Source organism: Oncorhynchus tshawytscha, unplaced genomic scaffold, assembly GCF_018296145.1.
Source record: "Oncorhynchus tshawytscha isolate Ot180627B unplaced genomic scaffold, Otsh_v2.0 Un_scaffold_17_pilon_pilon, whole genome shotgun sequence".
Classification (NCBI taxonomy): domain Eukaryota; kingdom Metazoa; phylum Chordata; class Actinopteri; order Salmoniformes; family Salmonidae; genus Oncorhynchus; species Oncorhynchus tshawytscha.
In genome coordinates, this window is record NW_024609830.1 from 1,464,116 (window position 1) to 1,486,424 (window position 22,309).

Below are 22,309 nucleotides of genomic sequence, written 5' to 3' on the forward strand. Positions count from 1 at the left end.
CACAGCCAGCCTGGCCTGTCCTGTCTCCTGGTGTCTCCACAGCCAGTCTGGCCTGTCCTGTCTCCTGGTGTCTCCACAGCCAGCCTGGTCTGTCCTGTCTCCTGGTGTCTCCACAGCCAGCCTGGCCTGGCCTGCCCCCTGGTGTCTCCACAGCCAGCCTGGCCTGTCCTGTCTCCTGGTGTCTCCACATCCAGCCTGCCCTGTCCTGTCTCCTGGTGTCTCCACAGCCAGCCTGCTGGGCTGGGGCCTGGGTCTGGTTGTGGAGACACAAGGAGACAGGAGACAGCATAAAAGGCTTCAGCCGCCACCAAAAAACCTCTCTAGCCAGCTACAGAGAGGAGAAGAGAACACAACCCTCCTACTCCCCCTCTAATCTCACCCCTCACCTCCCCCTCCTCTCCCACTGTGCAATAGGGTTTCTATATAAATATGAATCATCATCACTACAATAAGCCAAACAAGATGATTCAATTTAGATGCAGGGTGCTGGTCCTGTGTGTCCCGGTTTCCCCCAGTAGGGTGTGTCTTAACCTTCTATCCGTTGGTTTGAGGTGTGTGTCAGTGGAGGCTGCTAAGGGGAGAACAGCTCATAATAATGGCTGGAATGGAGCCAGTGGAATAGCATTAAACACCTGGAAACCAAAATCAAATCAAATTGATTTATATAGCCCTTCGTACATCAGCTGATATCTCAAAGTGCTGTACAGAAACCCAGCCTAAAACCCCAAACAGCAAGCAATGCAGGTGTAGAAGCACGGTGGCTAGGAAAAACTCCCTAGAAAGGCCAAAACCTAGGAAGAAACCTAGAGAGGAACCAGGCTATGTGGGGTGGCCAGTCCTCTTCTGGCTGTGCCGGGTGGAGATTATAACAGAACATGGCCAAGATGTTCAAATGTTCATAAATGACCAGCATGGTCGAATAATAATAAGGCAGAACAGTTGAAACTGGAGCAGCAGCACGGCCAGGTGGACTGGGGACAGCAAGGAGTCATCATGTCAGGTAGTCCTGGGGCATGGTCCTAGGGCTCATGTCCTCCGAGAGAGAGACAGAGAGAGAGAGAGAGAGAGAGAGAGAGAGAGAGAGAGAGAGAGAGAGAGAGAGAGAGAGAGAGAGAGAGAGAGAGAGAAAGAGAGAATTAGAGAACGCACACTTAGATTCACACAGGACACCGAATAGGACAGGAGAGGTACTCCAGATATAACAAACTGACCCTAGCCCCCCGACACATTAAGTACTGCAGCATAAATACTGGAGGCTGAGACAGGAGGGGTCAGGAAACCAAGGTGCCACCATCCTCCTGTGGTGTGTATGAATGTGTTTGAATGTTTGTGTGAAATGGGCTGTGTGTGTGTAAAGTAGAACACGAGTGTGTGTTTCATGAGTGTGTTGCTGTTTCTTAGACCTCTGTGTTTTGGGGTTCGGAGGGGAAGCACATGAAGTCTTGTAACTATTCGAATCACCCCAAAAAATAAACCATGTTTGTAGACAAAACCTGTCTCATCCTTATCTAGACTCATCCTTATTTAGTCTCATCCTTATTTAGTCTCATCATTATCCAGTCTCATCCTTATCCAGTCTCATCCTTATCCTGTCTCATCCTTATCTAGACTCATCCTTATTTAGTCTCATCATTATCCAGTCTCATCCTTATCCAGTCTCATCCTTATCCAGTCTCGTCCTTATCCAGTCTCATCCTTATCTAGTCTCATCATTATCCAGTCTCATCCTGATCCAGTCTCATCCTTATATAGTCTCATCATTATCTAGTCTCATCCTTATCTAGTCTCATCCTTATCCAGTCTCATCCTTATCCAGTCTCATCCTTATCTTGTCTCATCATTATCCACTCTCATCCGGATCTAGTCTCATCCTTATCTAGTCTCATCATTATCCAGTCTCATCCTTATCGAGTCTCATCCTTATCCAGTCTCATCCTTATCTTGTCTCATCATTATCCACTCTCATCCGGATCTAGTCTCATCCTTATCTAGTCTCATCATTATCCAGTCTCATCCTTATCTAGTCTCATCCTTATCCAGTCTCATCCTTATCTAGTCTCATCATTATCTTGTCTCATCCTTATCCAGTCTCATCATTATCCAGTCTCATCCTTGTCTAGTCTCCTCATTATCCAGTCTCAACATTATCCAGTCTCATCCTGATCTAGTCTCATCCTGATCCAGTCTTATCTAGTCTCATCCTTATCTCGTATCTTTGTTATCTATTATCATCCTTATCTAGTCTCATCTAGTCTCATCCTTATCTGGTCTCTTCTAGTCTCCTCCTTATCTAGTCTCATCTAATCTCATCCTTATCTAGTCACATCATTATCTAGTATCATCCTTATCTAGTCTCATCTCATCCTTATCTAGTCTCATCCTTATCTGATATCATCCTTATCTAGTCTCATCCTTATCTAGTCTCATCCTTACCTAATATCATCCTTATCTAGTCTCATCCTTATCTAGTCTCATCCTTATCTGGTCTCATCTAGTCTCATCCTTATTTAGTTTCATCCTTGTCTGGTCTCATCTAGTCTCATCCTTATTTAGTCTCATCCTTGTCTAGTCTCATTCTTATCTAGTCTCATCCTTATCCAGTATCATCCTTATTTAGTCTCATCCTTATCTAGTCTCATCGTAATCTAGTATCATCCTTATCTAGTCTCATCCTTATCTAATATCATCCTTATCTAGTCTCATCCGTATCTAGTCTCATCTAGTCACATCCGTATTTAGTATCATCCTTATCTAGTCTCATCCTTATCTCATCTCATTCTTATCTAGTATCATCTAATCTCATCCTTATCTAGTCTCATCCTTATCTAATATCATTCTTATCTAGTAACATCCTTATCTAGTCTCATCTAGTCTCATCCTTATCTAGTCTCATGCTTATCTAATATCATCCTTATCTAGTCTCATCCTTATCTAGTCTCATCTAGTCTCATCCTTATCTTGTCTCATCCTGATTTAGTCTCATCTAGCCTCATCCTTATTGAGTCTCATCCTTATCTAATATCATCCTTATCTAGTAACATCCTTATTTAGTCTTGTCTAGTCTCATCTACTCTCATCCTTATCTAGTATCATCCTTATCTATTATCCTCCTTATCTAGTCTCATTCTTATCTAGTCTCATCCTGATTTAGTCTCATCCTGTTTCACCCTTATCTAGTCTCATCCTTATCTAATATCATCCTGATCTAGTCTCATCCTTATCTAGTCTCATCCTTATCTAGTCTCATCCTCATCTAGTCTCATCCTTATCTAATATCATCCTTATCTAGACTCATCCTCATCTAGTCTCATCCTTATCTTATCCTTATCGAGTTTCGTCCTTATCTAGTCTTATCTAGTCTCATCCTTTAGTCTCATCCTTTTCTAGTCTCATCTCATCCTTATCTAGTCTCATCGTTATCTAATATCATCCTTATCTAGTCTCATCTCATCCTTATCTTGTCTCATCCTGATTTAGTCTCATCTAGTCTCATCCTGATCTATTATCATCCTTATCTAGTCTCATCCTTATCTAGTCTCATCCTTATCTAATATCATCCTTATCTAGTCTCATCCTTATCTCGTCTCATTCTTATCTAGTATCATCTAATCTCATCCTTATCTAGTCTCATGCTTATCTAATATCATTCTTATCTAGTAACATCCTTATCTAGTCTCATCTAGTCTCATCCTTATCTAGTCTCATGCTTATCTAATATCATCCTTATCTAGACTCATCCTCATCTAGTCTCATCCTTATCTTATCCTTATCGAGTTTCGTCCTTATCTAGTCTTATCTAGTCTCATCCTTTAGTCTCATCCTTTTCTAGTCTCATCTCATCCTTATCTAGTCTCATCGTTATCTAATATCATCCTTATCTAGTCTCATCTCATCCTTATCTTGTCTCATCCTGATTTAGTCTCATCTAGTCTCATCCTTATCTATTATCATCCTTATCTAGTCTCATCCTTATCTAATATCATCCTTATCTAGTCTCATCATTATCTAATATCATCCTTATCTAGTCTCATCTCATCCTGATTTAGTCTCATCTAGTCTCATCCTTATCTAGTATCATCCTTATCTATTATCATCCTTATCTAGTCTCATCCTTATCTAATAACATCGTTATCTAGTCTCATCATTATCTAGTCTCATCCTTATCTAGTCTCATCCTCATCTAGCCTCGTCCTTATCTAATATCATCCTTATCTAGTCTCATCCTTATCTAGTCTCATCCTTATCTAGTCTCTTCCTCATCTAGTCTCATCCTTATCTAATATCATCCTTATCTAGTCTCATCCTTTTCTAGTCTTATCCTTATCTAGTCTCATCCTCATCTAATATTGTCCTTATCTTGTCTCATCCTTATCTAGTCTCATCCGTTTCTAGTCTTATCCTTATCTAGTTTTGTCCTTATCTAGTCTCATCCATTATCTAGGTCTCATCTAGTCTCATCCTTATCTAGTCTCATCCTTATCTAGTCTCATCTAGTCTCATCCTTATCTAGTCTCATCCTTATTTAGTCTAATCTTGTCTCATCTAGTCTCATCCTTATTTAGTCTCATCTAGTCTCATCTAGTCTCATCCTTATCTAGTCTCACCCTTTTCTAGTCTCATCTTTATCTAGTCTCACCCTTATCTAGTCTCATCTTTATCTAGTATCATCCTTATCTAGTCTCATCTAGTCTCATCCTGATTTAGTCTCATCTTTATCTAGTCTCATCCTTATCTAGTCTCATCCTGATTTAGTCTCATCTAGTCTCATCCTTATCTAGTCTCACCCTTATCTAGTCTCATCGTTATTTAGTATCATCCTTATCTAGTCTCATCTTTATCTAGTCTCATCAAGTCTCATCCTTATTTAGTCTCATCTAGACCCATCTAGTCTCATCCTTATCTAGTCTCATCTTTATCTAGTCTCATCCTGATTTAGTCTAATCTAGTCTCATCCTTACCTAGTCTCATCTTTATCTAGTCTCATCTAGTCTCATCCTTATCTAGTCTCATCCTTATCTTGTCTCACCCTTATCTAGTCTCACCCTTATCTAGTCTCACCCTTATCTAGTCTCATCTTTATCTAGTCTCATCTAGTCTCATCCTTATCTAGTCTCACCCTTATCTAGTCTCACCCTTATCTAGTCTCATCTTTATCTAGTCTCATCTAGTCTCATCCTTATCTAGTCTCACCCTTATCTAGTCTCATCTTTATCTAGTCTCATCTAGTCTCATCCTGATTTAGTCTCAGGGTAAGGTCATCATTTCGTACCTCTACCTCCCTTCCCGAGGTCTTACCGAGGTCTAATGTGGGAGTCAGTCTGAAATATTCATGCTGTCACATTAACTTTGCAATATTTGCAATGGAAAACAGGCTGGATACAACCTGAGCTACCAGCAACATTACAACCATTCTGCCTGGGCCTGACTATGACACAGTGGCCGGGGGAGATGGAGGGAGGGAGGGAAAGGAAAGGAAAGGTGAAGAGAGAGAAGGAGAGGGAGAAAGAGAGAGAGAGAGAAGGAGAGGGAGAAAGGGGGAGAGAGAGAAGGAGAAAGACAGAGATAATGGTGGTCATTTATTCAGATGCTCTCTGTGAGTATATAGTGAGGGATGTCATTAAAGCCTAGCAGCAGGTGCTGACAGGGAGTATTGAACTGTAGTGTACTGTGTGTATGTGTGTTTGTATCCTAGGTGTGTGTGTGTGTGTGCATAGTGACGAGTGTAGTCAAGGGCATTCAAGGAGTGTGTGTGTCTGTAGTGCATGTCTAAGATCAGGAGCTGAGCCCACCGTGCTTTGTTCAGTAGCAATGTGTATTATTCATGTGGCACACACGCACACACGCACGCACACACACACGCACACACACACACACACACACACACACACACACACACACACACACACACACACACACACACACACACACACACACACACACACACACACACACACACACACACACACACACACACACACACACACACACAATCCTCAGCCTCAAGCTCTACCCCATCACCCCTAAAAAACAAACTCACAAAGATAAACACATACACACAAGCACGTCTTTACCCCCCTTACACACACTCACATCAACACACACAACAAACAGACAAATAGCTACACACAGGCTGACAGCATTTGTATTGATGACAGTGATGGGAACGAAGGAAGAGACCATATCAGTCTGTCAGAGAGAAAAGGCGATGGAGATAAAACGGAGAGAGGGATGGGGGAGTTTACGGCTTATGATTACAGTCTTCATTGATCCAACCGCTGAGGCCGTCATTCATGCTCACTGAACACAGAACGCCACAGAGAGAGAGAGAGCAGGGGGAAGAGGGGGAGAGAGAGAACATGGGGAGATGGAGCAGGGGGAAGAGGGGGTGAGAGAGAAAGTGGGGGAAAGAGAGGGGATGGAGAGAGAGCAGGGGAAAGAGGGGGAGAGAGAGAACATGGGGAGATGGAGCATGGGGGGAAGAGGGGGAGAGAGAGAAAGTAGGGGAAAAGAGGGGGAGAGAGAGAGCAGGGGAAAGAGGGGGAGAGAGAGAACATGGGGAGATGGAGCAGGGGAAGAGGGGGAGAGAGAGAAAGTAGGGGAAAGAGGGGGAGAGAGAGAGCAGGGGAAAAAGGGGGAGAGAGAGAACATGGGGAGATGGAGCAGGGGAAGAGGGGGAGAGAGAGAAAGTAGGGGAAAGAGGGGGAGAGAGAGAGCAGGGGAAAGAGGGGGAGAGAGAGAACATGGGGAGATGGAGCAGGGGAAGAGGGGAGAGAGAGAAAGTAGGGGAAAGAGGGGGAGAGAGAGAGCAGGGGAAAGAGGGGGAGAGAGAGAACATGGGGAGATGGAGCAGGGGAAGAGGGGGAGAGAGAGAAAGTAGGGGAAAGAGGGGGAGAGAGAAAGTAGGGGAAAGAGGGGGATAGGGAGATAAAGTAGGGGAAAGAGGGGGAGAGAGAAAGTAGGGGAAAGAGGGGGAGAGGGAGAGAAAGTAGGGGAAAGAGGGGGAGAGAGAAAGTAGGTGAAAGAGGGGGAGAGAGAGAGAAAGTAGGGGAAAGAGGGGGAGAGAGAAAGAGAGAGGGGAAGGGGAGAGAGACAGGAAGGGGGCGAGAGGGAGAAAGAAAGAGGGGAAAGGGAGAGAGACAGGAAGGGGGGCGAGAGGGAGAAAGAAAGAGGGGAAGGGGAGAGAGACAGGAAGGGGGCGAGAGGGAGAAAGAAAGAGGGGAAGAGGAGAGAGAGGGAGTAAGAGAGACAGGAAGGGGAGAGAGAGGGAGTAAGAGATGGGAAGGGGATAGAGAGGGAGAAAGAAAGAGGGGAAGGGGAGAGAGAGGGAGTAAGAGACGGGAAGGGGATAGAGAGGGAGAAAGAAAGAGGGGAAGGGGAGAGAGAGGGAGAAAGAAAGAGGGGAAGGGGAGAGAGAGGGATTAAGAGACGGGAAGGGAATAGAGAGGGAGAAAGAAAGAGGGGAAAGGGAGAGAGAGGGAGTAAGAGACGGGAAGGGGAGAGAGAGGGAGAAAGAAAGAGGGGAAGGGGAGAGAGAGGGCGAAAGAAAGAGGGGAAGGGGAGCGAGAGGGAGAAAGAAAGAGGGGAAGGGGAGCGAGAGGGAGAAAGAAAGAGGGGAAGGGGAGCGAGAGGGAGAAAGAAAGAAAGAGGGGAAGGGGAGCGAGAGGGAGAAAGAAAGAGGGGAAGGGGAGAGAGAGGGAGAAAGAAAGAGGGGAAGGGGAGCGAGAGGGAGAAAGAAAGAGGGGAAGGGGAGAGAGAGGGAGAAAGAAAGAGGGGAAGGGGAGAGAGAGGGAGAAAGAAAGAGGGGAAGGGGAGAGAGAGGGAGAAAGCGAGATGGGAAGGGAATAGAGAGGGAGAAAGAAAGAGGGGAAAGGGAGAGAGAGGGAGTAAGAGACAGGAAGGGGAGAGAGAGGAGAGAGGGGAAGGGAGAAGGGAGAAAGAAAGAGGGGAAGGGGAGCGAGAGGGAGAAAGAAAGAGGGGAAGGGGAGAGAGAGGGAGAAAGAAATAGGGGAAGGGGAGCGAGAGGGAGAAAGAAAGAGGGGAAGGAGAGAGAGGGAGAAAGAAAGAGGGGAAGGGGAGCGAGAGGGAGAAAGAAAGAGGGGAAGGGGAGAGAGAGGGAGAAAGAAAGAGGGGAAGGGGAGAGAGAGGGAGAAAGAAAGAGGGGAAGGGGAGAGAGAGGGAGTAAGAGACGGGAAGGGGAGAGAGAGGGAGAAAGAAAGAGGGGAAGGGGAGAGAGAGGGAGAAAGAAAGAGGGGAAGGGGAGCGAGAGGGAGAAAGAAAGAGGGGAAGGGGAGAGAGAGGGAGAAAGAAAGAGGGGAAGGGGAGCGAGAGGGAGAAAGAAAGAGGGGAAGGGGAGAGAGAGGGAGTAAGAGACGGGAAGGGGAGAGAGAGGGAGAAAGAAAGAGGGGAAGGGGAGAGAGAGGGAGAAAGAAAGAGGGGAAGGGGAGCGAGAGGGAGAAAGAAAGAGGGGAAGGGGAGAGAGAGGGAAAAAGAAAGAGGGGAAGGGGAGAGAGAGGGAGAAAGCGAGATGGGAAGGGAATAGAGAGGGAGAGAGAGAGAGGGGAAGGGGAGCGAGAGGGAGAGAGAGAGTGAGATAAAGGGAAGGGGAGAGAGAGAGAGTTGTTGTGGTGTGTCTCCTGCAGCAGTATTTATCCTCCACTTTGTGTGGTATTGTGACAGCCCTGCCAAAACCAAGCCACTCCAGTGATTTGACAACAACCTGAGAGGGTGTGGGAGTGGGGTGAGGACAGGGAAAGAGAAAGAGTTGGAGGAAAAGTGAGATAGAGGAGGAGAGAAATAGACAGTAGAGGAGAGAGGGATAGAGGGAGAGAGGGATAGAGGGAGAGACAGTAAGACTGCTTGACTCATTGATATGATGTCAGCTCCTGAGCCAGGGAGAGACTAGAGCTGTGCTGACATGTTCCAGCAGGCAGAGAGGAATACCATCATGCCTCATAGACTCCCAGCTTTATACTGAACACAATGTCATCGAGCAGACTAACATACAGCTTCATCACAAGGCCTCCCCATTAAACAGTTTCAGCTATATCCTTTGTTCTTGTTTTTTGTTGTTGTTGTTATCACCATAGAAAGCGTTTGATGGACATGTCTGTGAACCAATTATTTATTTCTTTACAGGCAGCCTGGGGGCGGATACTGAAGAGCGGCTGGTGGAGCACCTGCTAAACCCCGCCCACTATAACAAACTGATCCGCCCAGCGACCAATGGTTCTGAGCTGGTGACAGTTCAGCTGATGGTGTCCCTGGCCCAGCTCATCAGTGTGGTGAGTATGTGTCTGTATGTGGGGTGGCCCATGAACTGCCTCTAACCCACCCACCTCAGAACATAATAATGTCTCTAACCCACCCCAATAATGTTGCTGTGTTCCTCTTTCTATTGCAGCACGAGAGAGAGCAGGTCATGACCACCAACGTATGGCTCACACAGGTCAGTTACACTCTGTCTTCACCTTTCTCTCCGTATCCCTCTGTCTTCACCTCTCTCTCATTATCCCTCTGTCTTCACCTCTCTCTCCTTATCTCTGTCTTCACCTCTCTCTCCTTATCCCTCTGTCTTCACCTCTCTCTCCTTATCTCTCTGTCTTCACCTCTCTTTCCTTATCCCTCTGTCTTCACCTCTCTCTCCTTCTCTCTGTCTTCACCTCTCTTTCCTTATCCCTCTGTCTTCACCTCTCTCTCCTTATCCCTCTGTCTTCATCTCTCTCTCATTCTCCCTCTGTCTTCACCTCTCCTTATCCCTCTGTCTTCACCTCTCTCTCCTTATCTCTCTGTCTTCACCTCTCTCTCTCCTTATCCCTCTGTCTTCACCTCTCTCTCCTTATCCCTCTGTCTTCACCTCTCTCTCCTTCTCCCTCTGTCTTCACCTCTCCTTATCTCTCTGTCTTCACCTCTCTCTCCTTATCCCTCTGTCTTCATCTCTCTCTCCTTCTCCCTCTGTCTTCACCTCTCCTTATCCCTCTGTCTTCACCTCTCTCTCCTTACCCCTCTGTCTTCACCTCTCTCTCCTTATCTCTCTGTCTTCACCTCTCTCTCCTTATCCCTCTGTCTTCACATCTCTCTCCTTATCCCTCTGTCTTTGCCTCTCTCTCCTTATCCCTCTGTCTTCACCTCTCTCTCCTTATCCCTCTGTCTCCTCTCTCTCCTTATCCCTCTGTCTTCACCTCCTCTCTCCTTATCCATCTGTCTTCACCTCTCTCTCCTTATCCCTCTGTCTTCACCTCTTTCTCCTTCTCCCTCTGTCTTCACCTCTCCTTATCTCTCTGTCTTCACCTCTCTCTCCTTATCCCTCTGTCTTCACCTCTCTCTCCTTCTCCCTCTGTCTTCACCTCTCCTTATCTCTCTGTCTTCACCTCTCTCTCCTTATCCCTCTGTCAACACCTTTCTCCCCTTATCTCTCTGTCTTCACCTCTCTCTCCTTATCCCTCTGTCTTCACCTCTCTCTCCTTATCCCTCTGTCTTCACCTCTCTCTCCTTCCCCCTCTGTCTTCACCGCTCCTTATCTCTCTGTCTTCACCTCTCTCTCCTTATCCCTCTGTCTTCACATCTCTCTCCTTATCCCTCTGTCTTCACCTCTCTCTCCTTATCTCTCTGTCTTCACCTCTCCTTATCTCTCTGTCTTCACCTTCCTCTCCTTATCCCTCTGTCAACACCTTTCTCTCCTTATCCCTCTGTCTTCACCTCTCTTTCCTTATCTCTCTGTCTTCACCTCATCTCTCCTTATCCCCCTGTCTTCACCTCTCTCTCCTTATCCCTCTGTCTTCACCTCCTCTCTCCTTATCCCTCTGTCTTCACCTCTATCTCCTTATCCCTCTGTCTTCAACTTTCTCTCCTTATCCCTCTGTCTTTGCCTCTCTCTCCTTATCCCTCTGTCTTCACCTCTCTCTCCTTATCCCTCTGTCTCCTCTCTCTCCTTATCCCTCTGTCTTCACCTCCTCTCTCCTTATCCATCTGTCTTCACCTCTCTCTCCTTATCCCTCTGTCTCCTCTCTCTCCTTATCCCTCTGTCTTCACCTCCTCTCTCCTTATCTCTCTGTCTTCACCTCTCTCTCCTTATCCCTCTGTCAACATCTTTCTCTCCTTATCTCTCTGTCTTTACCTCTCTCTCCTTATCCCTCTGTCTTCACCTCTCTCTCCTTATCCCTCTGTCTTCACCTCTCTCTCCTTCTCCCTCTGTCTTCACCTCTCCTTATCTCTCTGTCTTCACCTCTCTCTCCTTATCCCTCTGTCAACACCTTTCTCTCCTTATCTCTCTGTCTTCACCTCTCTCTCCTTATCCCTCTGTCTTCACCTCTCTTTATCCCTCTGACTTCACCTTTCTCTCCTTATCCCCCTGTCTTCACCTCTCTCTCCTTATCCCTGTGTCTTCACCTTTCTCTCCTTGTCCCTCTGTCTTCACCTCTCTCTCCTTATCTCTCTGTCTTCACCTCTCTCTCCTTATCCCTCTGTCTTCACCTCTCCTTATCTCTCTGTCTTCACCTTCCTCTCCTTATCCCTCTGTCAACACCTTTCTCTCCTTATCCCTCTGTCTTCACCTCTCTTTCCTTCTCTCTGTCTTCACCTCATCTCTCCTTATCCCTCTGTCTTCACCTCTCTCTCCTTATCCCTCTGTCTTCGCCTCTGTCTCCTTATCTCTCTGTCTTCACCTCTATCTCCTTATCCCTCTGTCTTCACCTTTCTCTCCTTATCCCTCTGTCTTTGCCTCTGTCTCCTTATCTCTCTGTCTTCACCTCTCTCTCCTTATCCCTCTGTCTTCACCTTTCTCTCCTTATCCCTCTGTCTTCGCCTCTGTCTCCTTATCCCTCTGTCTTCGCCTCTGTCTCCTTATCTCTCTGTCTTCACCTTTCTCTCCTTATCCCTCTGTCTTCATCTTCACCTCCTCTCTCCTCTCCTAGTTAAACTTTATTTAACTAGGTAAGTTAGTTAAGAACAAATTGTTATTTACAATGACAGCCTACCCCGGCCAAACCCGAACCCGGACGACGCTGGGCCAGTTGTGCCCAGCGCTGTCCCTATGGGACTCTCAATCACGGCCGGTTGTGATACAGCCTGGAAACAAACCAGGGTCTGTAGTGACGCCGCTAGCACTGAGATGCATTGCCGTAGACCACTGCGCCACTCGGGAGCATCACATTGCAGTATGCGGCAGAGAGAGACACAGTTCTGTATTGTTGTGAGAGACTAATCCTGGCATGCTCCTGAGTTCTGACCCTGTTCTACACAGCTGGTTCTCTGTGTGTCTGCAGCTGGGGCCTGCAACAAAACACACTGCCCAGTGGACAGGTTCACACACACATGCACACGCACAGCTGTAAATGCACTAATGTGTATAAATCAGTTATGAACAGTTATGGAAACCTGTTTGTGTGTGTCTGTGTGTGTGTACACATGTGCATGTGTGAAGGTGATTGATGGTCTGTAATTGAATAGAGAATGAGCATACGTGTTTTATGAGGCCCTTGGTCGTAGCCAAGAGGAGATGCCAAGGACACCAGTCCTGTAACGGTTTTCTTCCGTTGAAGGAGAGGACCAAAGCGCATCGTGGTTAGTGTTAAACATCTTTAATATAGACGATAACCGAGAACACTACAAAAATACAAAACAATAAATGTGAAAACCAAAACAGTCCTGTGTGGTGAAACAAACACAGACACGGAAACAATCACCCACAAAACAACAGTGAAACCCAGGCTACCTAAGTATTATTCTCAATCAGAGACACCTAACGACACCTGCCTCTGATTGAGAACCATACTAGGCCGAACACAGAAAAACAACCTAGACACACAAAACATCCAAATCCGGCTTTAACATCCAAATCCGGCTTTAAACTTCTTCACAACAGTATCTCGGACCTGCCTGGCATGTTCCTTGTTCTTCATGATGCTCTCTGCGCTTTTAACGGACCTCTGAGACTATCACAGTGCAGGTGCATTTATACGGAGACTTGATTACACACAGGTGGATTGTATTTATCATCATTAGTCATTTAGGTCAACATTGGATCATTCAGAGATCCTCACTGAACTTCTGGAGAGAGTTTGCTGCACTGAAAGTAAAGGGGCTGAATAATTTTGCACGCCCAATTTTTCAGTTTTTGATTTGTTAAAAAAGTTTGAAATATCCAATAAATGTCGTTCCACTTCATGATTGTGTCCCACTTGTTGTTGATTCTTCACAGAAAAATACAGTTTTATATCTTTATGTTTGAAGCCTGAAATGTGGCAAAAGGTCGCAAAGTTCAAGGGGGCCGAATACTTTCGCAAGGCACTGTACATACATACATACATACGCACACGCACTCACTGTCACACACGCGATCTGGATACCTCCTTGGCAGGCGGCCATTTCAGTCAGGATGATTAGATGTGTGTTTGAGTGAGTGTTTTTAACTGATTTACTATAGGGTCATGGTAGACATTAGTCCTTCTGTTTTACATCTCTAATTAATGGAGCTGAGTTATCACACTGTTCCTGGACAGGACAGTAAAGGTCTCTATAGGAACATATTTACATAAAGATCATTATGGATAGTAAAGATGCATTTCGCTGAATGTTATTTCAAAAGTGAAGCTCATAGCAGCTGTTTGTGGGTCTCACACTCTTCTATGACTTTTGATTGGTCACTAATTCTCCTCTGTGATTGGTTACTAACAATCTTCTCAGCTATGTGATTGGTCACTGACTCTCCTCTCTACTTTATGATTGGTTACTAACAATCTTCTCAGATGTGTGATTGGTCACTAACTCTCCATTCTGCTTTATAATTGGTTAGTAACAATCTTCTCAGCTGAGTGATTGGCCTCTAACTCTCCTCTCTGCTCTGTGATTGGTTACTAACAATCTTCTCAGATGTGTGATTGGTCACTAACTCTCCTCTCTGCTGTATGATTGGTTAGTAACAATCTTCTCAGCTGAGTGATTGGTCATTAACTCTGTTCTCTGGTCTGTGATTGGTGTCCAGGAATGGCAGGACTACCGTCTGACTTGGGTCCCTGAGGAGTTTGATGGCATGGAGAAGGTCAGACTGCCTTCCAAACACATCTGGCTGCCCGATGTTGTGCTGTATAACAAGTGAGTCACACACACACACACACACACACACACACACACACACACACACACACACACACACACACACACACACACACATACACACACACACACACACACACACACACACACACACACACACACACACACACACACACACACACACACACACACACACACACACACACACACACATCTAGCTGACTGACGTTGTTCTGTATAACAAGTGAGTTACACACACACACACACACACACACACACACACACACACACACACACACACACACACACACACACACACACATCTAGCTGCCTGACGTTGTTCTGTATAACAAGTGAGTTACACACACACACACACACACACACACACACACACCTAGCTGCCTGACGTTGTTCTGTATAACAAGTGAGTTACACACACACAATGTCAATACTATTTGAATCCACAAATCACATTACAGTGAAGAAGGATCCAAACATTTTAAAGACATGGATATCTGGACACTTATAGATACAGAAAGCACCTCCTTCTCCAAACAGCTAAGCTGTCCATGACCGCTGACACAGAGCAGTACCTTGGTGGCAGCATTGCCTTTGTCCTCTGCAGGCCGGTAATCTGAAGGCCACATACTGTCAGCCTAAGTACATGGCCGAGACTCCCAAATATCAGCGCCACAAGTTTGCAGTGATAACCAAGGCTGTTGAGGCATGACACTATGGGCTTGCTTCAGCAACTGTCTGCTCTACATAGGTGTCAAAAGAGCAACCAACTTCCACACACACACACACACACACACACACACACACACACACACACACACACACACACACACACACACACACACACACACACACACACACACACAGTACAGCATTGTTTCTCAACTCCAGTATTCTAGTCCCTATCTTATCGTAGTCTCTTAGCCCGGTGTAAGTTATCTTATCGGAGTGTCTTAACCCTGTGTAAGCTATCTTATCAGTGAAAGTGAACTGTCTGGCCTCGATCTCCTCTTTCTCTAATGCCGTCTTACACTGATTAACCAACCGGCGGGGGCTAAACGGATCAATATCTTGATCTTCTTCCATTGCTCTCCTTCTTTGTTCTCTACCTGAGGTATTTTACCTGTTCTCTACTTGAGGTATTTGACCCCTTCCCTACTTGAGGTATTTGACCCCTTCCCTACCTGAGGTATTTGACCCCTTCCCTACCTGAGGTATTTGACCCCTTCCCTACCTGAGGTATTTGACCCCTTCCCTACCTGAGGTATTTGACCCCTTCCCTACCTGAGGTATTTGACCCCTTCCCTACCTGAGGCATTTGACCCCTTCCCTACCTGAGGCATTTGACCCATTCCCTACCTGAGGCATTTGAGCCCTTCCCTACCTGAGGCATTTGACCCCTTCCCTACCTGAGGCATTTGACCTTTTCCCTACCTGAGGCATTTGACCTGTTACCTACCCGAGGGATTTGACCTGTTCCCTACCCGAGGGATTTGACCTGTTCTCTACCCGAGGGATTTGACCTGTTCTCTACCCGAGGGATTTGACCTGTTCTCTACCCGAGGGATTTGACCTGTTCTCTACCCGAGGGATTTGACCCCTCTCTACCCGAGGGCTTTGACCCGTTCTCTACCCAAGGGATTTGACCTGTTCTCTACTCAAGGGATTTGACCTGTTCCCTACCCGAGGGATTTGACCTGTTCTCTACCCGAGGGATTTGACCTGTTCCCTACCTGAGGGATTTGACCTGTTCTCTACCTGAGTTCTCTTGAGTTGTCCTAGCTGTGTCCAGGTTAAGGAAGGATGATGTTCACCTGAGCAGTGACCAGCATGTTTATATAAGGAGTCGTGTGTTACTTTGCAGTCCTGATACACATCACACCCTCATCTGTCTGACCTTCCCCATCTTTCTGTAGTCAGAATGTGTGTGTGTGTGTGTGTGTGTGTGAGAGAGAGATATCTTCTGTGGTCATCTTACCTGGCTGTCTGTAACAGTAGAGTCTTACCTGTCCTGCCCCTGTCACCCAGTCCTGTCTGTGTGAGATGTGGCTGAGGCTGTGTGATAAAGGATCTGTAGTGAGACTGGAGGAAATCTAATGAGACACACAGAGAGCTGAAGTTACATTTACACCCATTTATAGGAGAAAACGTCTCGCTCTTTTCTGCTCATTTTAATCTGTATGTATTACTAATTTGTTTTCAAAGATGTGATAGATTTAAAAGGGCATGCATTTTATATACTGTATTTTAATATCTAAAATCCTTCCAATAGTCTAACGTTCTCTCTCTTTCCACCCCTCCTTCCTTAGTGCTGACGGAATGTACGAGGTCTCCTTCTACTCCAACGCGGTGGTCTCCCATGACGGCAGTATCTTCTGGCTGCCTCCAGCCATCTACAAGTCAGCCTGTAAGATCGAGGTCAAACACTTCCCCTTCGACCAGCAGAACTGCACCATGAGGTTCCGCTCCTGGACCTACGACCGCACAGAGATCGACCTGATCCTGAGGTCCGACGTGGCCAGCATGGACGACTTCACACCCAGCGGAGAGTGGGACATCATCGCCCTGCCGGGGCGCCGCAACGAGAACCCTGCTGACCCCACCTACGTAGACATCACTTATGACTTCATCATCCGCAGGAAACCTCTGTTCTACACCATCAACCTCATCATCCCCTGTGTCCTCATCACTTCTCTGGCTATCTTAGTGTTCTATCTGCCCTCTGACTGTGGAGAGAAGATGACCCTGTGTATCTCTGTCCTGCTGGCCCTCACTGTGTTCCTCCTGCTGATCTCTAAGATCGTCCCCCCCACCTCCCTGGACGTTCCTCTGGTTGGGAAGTACCTGATGTTCACCATGGTCCTGGTGACCTTCTCTATTGTCACCAGTGTGTGTGTTCTCAACGTGCACCACCGCTCACCCACCACACACACCATGCCCCCCTGGGTCAAGCTGGTGTTCCTCAACAAATTACCTGCGCTGCTCTTCATGCGCCAGCCCCAGAACAGCTGCGAGCGTCAGAAGCTGCGCCAGCGACGGAGGGGCCAGGAGCAGAGGGAGGGGGGCAGGGATGGGGCTCCACCGGGGGCTGATGGTGGGCCTGGGGCTGGGGGGCGGAGGGGGTGGCACGGATAACAACGACCCCTGTACGTGTTACGTGAACCGAGCGTCGGTGAAACAGTTTGTAGGAGAGCTGGGAGGGGGCGCGGGGGAGGAGGAGGGGAGGGGGTCGATGGAGGGGCTGAACGGGCTGAGGGAAGACAGGGAGGGGGCAGGGGAACCGGCCCAGGGGGAAACAGGTAGGAGGGGGCCCAGCCCTGACCCAGGCCGTGCTAGGACAAGCCTGCCCTGGGTTGGAGGAGGCTGTCGACGGGGTCCGCTTCATCGCCAACCACATGAAGACTGAAGATGACGACCAGAGTGTGAGTAACGTAGAAATACACCATGTATTCACAGTTCACTACAACTATATATCACATTATATATCTGATGTCTTGACCCTGTTCTGCCATACACATCATAGAATGTTACTTACACTCGGTCTAGAAGGCCATATATCTACACTTATTCACAGCAGATAGGCTTGTTTCGAGACGGTATTGTTTTGAACATTTGTTTTAGGACTGATGCCTAGCACTCTACTCAATGCATTGTCAATAAGCGCTGATGAAGATTTCATGCAAAGTGCATTGTAGTGGCTTGGAAATACAATGACATTCAAAAGGAGGAAAATAATTATTAGGAAAACCCTTTGTCATCACTTTGATGTTGCCAGATTGACTTTAAATGCAGTATAATGTTAGCTAGCTAGCTAAGATTGAGGGGAGGCCACCGGATTTTAACTAGCTAACGTTAGCATTGCTAGCTAATGACTTCATTGCCGTCTGTTTGAAGTACATTTGATGACATGATAATGATGTCAAAGTTGTGTCCTACTAAATATTTGCCCACTTTAGCAATATAATCATATTTCCAGTCCACTATAGTGTAATTTAGACTAAACAGTCAATTGCCTCTGTTCAGAATGACTGGGCTTATCACAACTTTTGGGCACCACTATGGTGGAGGGCGGCTTGAGAACGTTCATAACAATGGCATGATGCGACCGAGTGACGGAGGTGCAACCTATGAATAGCTACCACCTACTGCTACATTCTAGAGAGAATAACTATGGGTGAATGGTTATGAATTCATGGGCTACACTTGTTCTGCTCTGAATATTTAACACAGTTTTAATCTTAGCTACTGTATGATATCAGCATTTTGAGTGAATAAAACAGGGCTCTCCCAACGTAGGAGTAGAGGAGTAGAAAGAGAGGAGGATGAACGACAAGGGGGGTTCCTTCAGTGGGCAGGGATGCTTAAAGACATGGAAAGGGAGGAAAGAACATTCTCCTGGAATGAGAGACCCTGACACTTTTAAGACCCACCTGATCCTTCTTTCACTTCAGGTCCTCCCTCCTGTCCTCTTCAAGTCATCATCACCCCTCCCCTCTCTCTCCTCCTCTATCCCCTTCCCTGCAGTACTCATCCATCCCTTATTCCCCTACACCCGGTATCTCTTTTTCTCTCCCCTCTCCTCTCTCCTCCTCCTCCCTCTCCTTCCCTGCAGTACTCATCCATCCCTTATTCCCCTACACCCGGTCTCTCTTTTTCTCTCCCCTCTCCTCTCTCCTCCTCCTCCCTCTCCTTCCCTGCAGTACTCATCCATCCCTTATTCCACTACACCCGGTCTCTCTTTCTCTCTCCACCTCCCTTCTCTCCTCCTCTATCCCCTTCCCTGCAGTACTCATCCATCCCTTATTCCCCTATACCCGGTCTCTTTCTCTCTCCACCTCCCTTCTCTCCTCCTCTATCCCCTTCCCTGCAGTACTCATCCATCCCTTATTCCCCTATACCCGGTCTCTTTCTCTCTCCACCTCCCTTCTTTCCTCCTCTATCCCCTTCCCTGCAGTACTCATCCATCCCTTATTCCCCTATACCCGGTCTCTTTCTCTCTCCACCTCCCTTCTCTCCTCCTCTATCCCCTTCCCTGCAGTACTCATCCATCCCTTATTCCCCTATACCCGGTCTCTTTCTCTCTCCACCTCCCTTCTCTCCTCCTCCCTCTCCTTCCCTGCAGTACTCATCCATCTCTTGTTCCCCTACATCTGGTCTCTTTTTTTCTCTCCCCTCACCTCTCTTCTCCTCCTCACCCTCTTTCAGTGTCAAACCTCATCAGAGCTCTGTGGTGGAATCCAGTCTCCACTCACATTAACCTTTCAACCCCGCCTCTCACCCCCCTTTAATAGGTGAGGGGGAGGGAAGGAGCGAGAAAGTGAGAGAGACAAGTGATAGAGGAAGAGGAGAAAAGAGAGCTGTGTTTTCCTTCATCGTCTACAGGGCCTTCAGAAAGTATTCACCCCTTGACTTCTTCCACATGTTGTTGTGTTGCAGCCTACATTTCAAATGGATTGAATTGAGATGTTGTGTTGCAGCCTACATTTCAAATGGATTGAATTGAGATGTTGTGTTGTCACTGGCTTACACACAATACCCCATAATGTCAAAGTGGAATTATGTTTGACTAATTCATTAAAAATTAAAATCTGAAATGTCTTGAGTCAATAAGTATTCAACTCCTTTGTTACGGCAAGCCTAAACAAGTTCAGGAGTTAACATTTGCTTAACAAGTCACATAATAAGTTGCATGGACTCCCTCTGTGTGCAATAATAGTGATTTTTGAATGACTACCTCATCTCTGTACCCTACACATACAGTGCCTTGCGAAAGTATTCGGCCCCCTTGAACTTTGCGACCTTTTGCCACATTTCAGGCTTCAAACATAAAGATATAAAACTGTATTTTTTTGTGAAGAATCAACAACAAGTGGGACACAATCATGAAGTGGAACGACATTTATTGGATATTTCAAACTTTTTTAACAAATCAAAAACTGAAACATTGGGCGTGCAAAATTATTCAGACCCCTTAAGTTAATACTTTGTAGCGCCACCTTTTGCTGCGATTACAGCTGTAAGTCGCTTGGGGTAGGTCTCTATCAAAGTCCAGCGTGCTGTCGGCTGTGCCCCAAAAGCATGCTTGAGCGGCAGAGTCGATATCTGCGTTTATAAACCCAGGGTCGTTACACTACTTGTGTAAACAAGATACTGTATATTAGTATTTTATTTTTCATAGATTTTTTACAAATGTTACAATTGTTCTTCCACTTTGACATTAGAGTATTTTGTGTAGATCGTTCACAACAAAATGACAATTAAATCCATTTGAATCCTATCTTTTAACACAACAATAAGTGGAAAAAGTCAAAGGTGTGAATACTTTTAGTAAGAACTGTACTTATGTAAACCTCTGCCTACACCCTCTTCAGGTGAGCGAGGACTGGAAGTATGTTGCCATGGTGATCGACCGTCTCTTCCTGTGGATCTTTATAATTGTGTGTGTGTCCGGAACGGTCGGGATGTTCCTCCAGCCACTGTTCCAGAACTACACTGCCAAGACCATCACCAACACCAATGGCTGACCAACCAGGTTCCCAGCAGCATCGATAGACACCGCCCCGACCCAATCAGCACAGCAGAACAGGGGCAGGAGGCAGGGACCTGCCCAGCAGGGGAAGTGGGTTTTATTAAGTCTGTGGAACTAAATTGGACAGGAGCCACACCTGTTAACCTTTATAGCCTTTCTACTGAACTGTTCTGAACTGAAGAACTTAACTTAACACCAACATCGTATTAAAGATCGTTTTTTTTCCAGAGGAGGGATAAATGGATGGACAACTCTTGCCTTTTTCCCAGAGGAAGGTGGAGTTATGCCTCTCCTCTCTCCCTCTGAGTGACAAGCAGCAGAAGCCAATCAGGGAGAGAGGACAATCTCTAAATTGTTTGACATCCTGTAGAACACTACGCCAGCCAATCAATGCTCTTCATTCCAGGCTGACTGTGCAAGCTTACTGAGAGTATATTGTCACACCTTAACTGGTACAGAACTTAATGCTTCAGTAACAGAACCTTGATTGGAAACTGTGTCAACCAATCAAAAAAATATAAAGGCAAGTGGGGGGTTGTCAAGGTTCATAATTGTTTTTCCAAGCCACTTCTGTTAAGCCAACTGATAGTACAGTACAGTATATTTTACCATAGCATAGCAGTATACCACAGTATAGCTTTGAATATAATAGTATTGCGATTTCTCTGTGTCTGTTCCTGAGAGAAAGGTAGGGTGCAGTGGTTTGTTGTATGATTCTCTACGCTTTTAAACAAGAATGTGATATTACCTGTACTACACAGCCTGTGACGTGCACGCTAACACTATATGAGGAGAAGAGAGAGATTGTGAAGGAGAGATATGAAAGAGAGAGAGGGATATTGACAGAGAGTTAGATGGAATGAGATGAAGTAGTTATAGTGAATCCCAAACCGCCCCCTCTCCAATACCAACTCCCTCCGTTGTCACGTGTTGCTGATGAAGCTCCAAGGGTGACTTCCAGAGAGTGGCGATGGGATCAATAAACCCACCGTGACCAGTCTCTGAATCAGACATAAACACATGCACGTGGTATATAATTAGACACGCCTCTCCATTTTTTACAATTCAATTGTGCTAACTTCAGACGTATAGCAGTAAGTGTCGGGATAGTATGTCGCTCTGAAGCCTGCATCCGTGCTGGCTAGGTCGAAGTGGCTCTAGGAGGATCTAATTAGCCCCTACACCCCCATAATATTCACTCGCTCAGCTTTAGTACACTTGTGCAAATGGCGGAGGCTCATGTGAACGCGCAAATGGAGTGCCGAGGGGCCAGGCGAAGGGGGTGATTTGGGATTCAGCCTTAGAGAAAGATAAAGGTGTAGGATGTCTGCATATGCAGCTCTATTGGGATAATAGCAGCTTGTGCCATCGGGTACAGTTGCAAGGGGATGAGTCTAGATTCAGTAAGTTCCTGGGAAACTGAGATTGGGTTGAGCCAAGATGGAGTAAATTCCCTCCTTTTACAGTTGAGCCATGATTGCACAAAATTGGGTGGTCGAATATAGAACTGACAGATGATATGTATTGTTGGAATAAGGATGTTTTCTCATGAAACATAAGCTATTGTATGTTATGAATGTTTGCACAAATGTTAATTTCTGTCATCACTGTGATTCTCATTATCAGAGTAAGACAGTGTCTCACTCTGTCCTCTCTTCCTTTCCTCCCTCTCTCCTCCCCTCCTTCCCCCTCTCTCCTCCCCTCCTTCCCCCT

At 46.3% G+C, this 22,309-nt stretch overlaps 1 protein-coding gene across 1 annotated transcript in view; it reads left to right on the forward strand.

Annotated features, from left to right (window-relative positions):
* Nucleotides 1-22,309, forward strand: part of chrnb2 (cholinergic receptor, nicotinic, beta 2) — a 34,227-nt gene extending 11,918 nt beyond the window's left edge. Inside the window, 7 exon segments of the mRNA XM_042319343.1 lie at nt 9,136-9,281; nt 9,401-9,445; nt 13,979-14,088; nt 16,377-17,148; nt 17,150-17,334; nt 17,336-17,489; nt 20,439-22,309. Of these exon segments, the coding sequence (XP_042175277.1) occupies nt 9,136-9,281; nt 9,401-9,445; nt 13,979-14,088; nt 16,377-17,148; nt 17,150-17,334; nt 17,336-17,489; nt 20,439-20,591 (1,565 nt within the window). The 3' untranslated portion in view covers nt 20,592-22,309.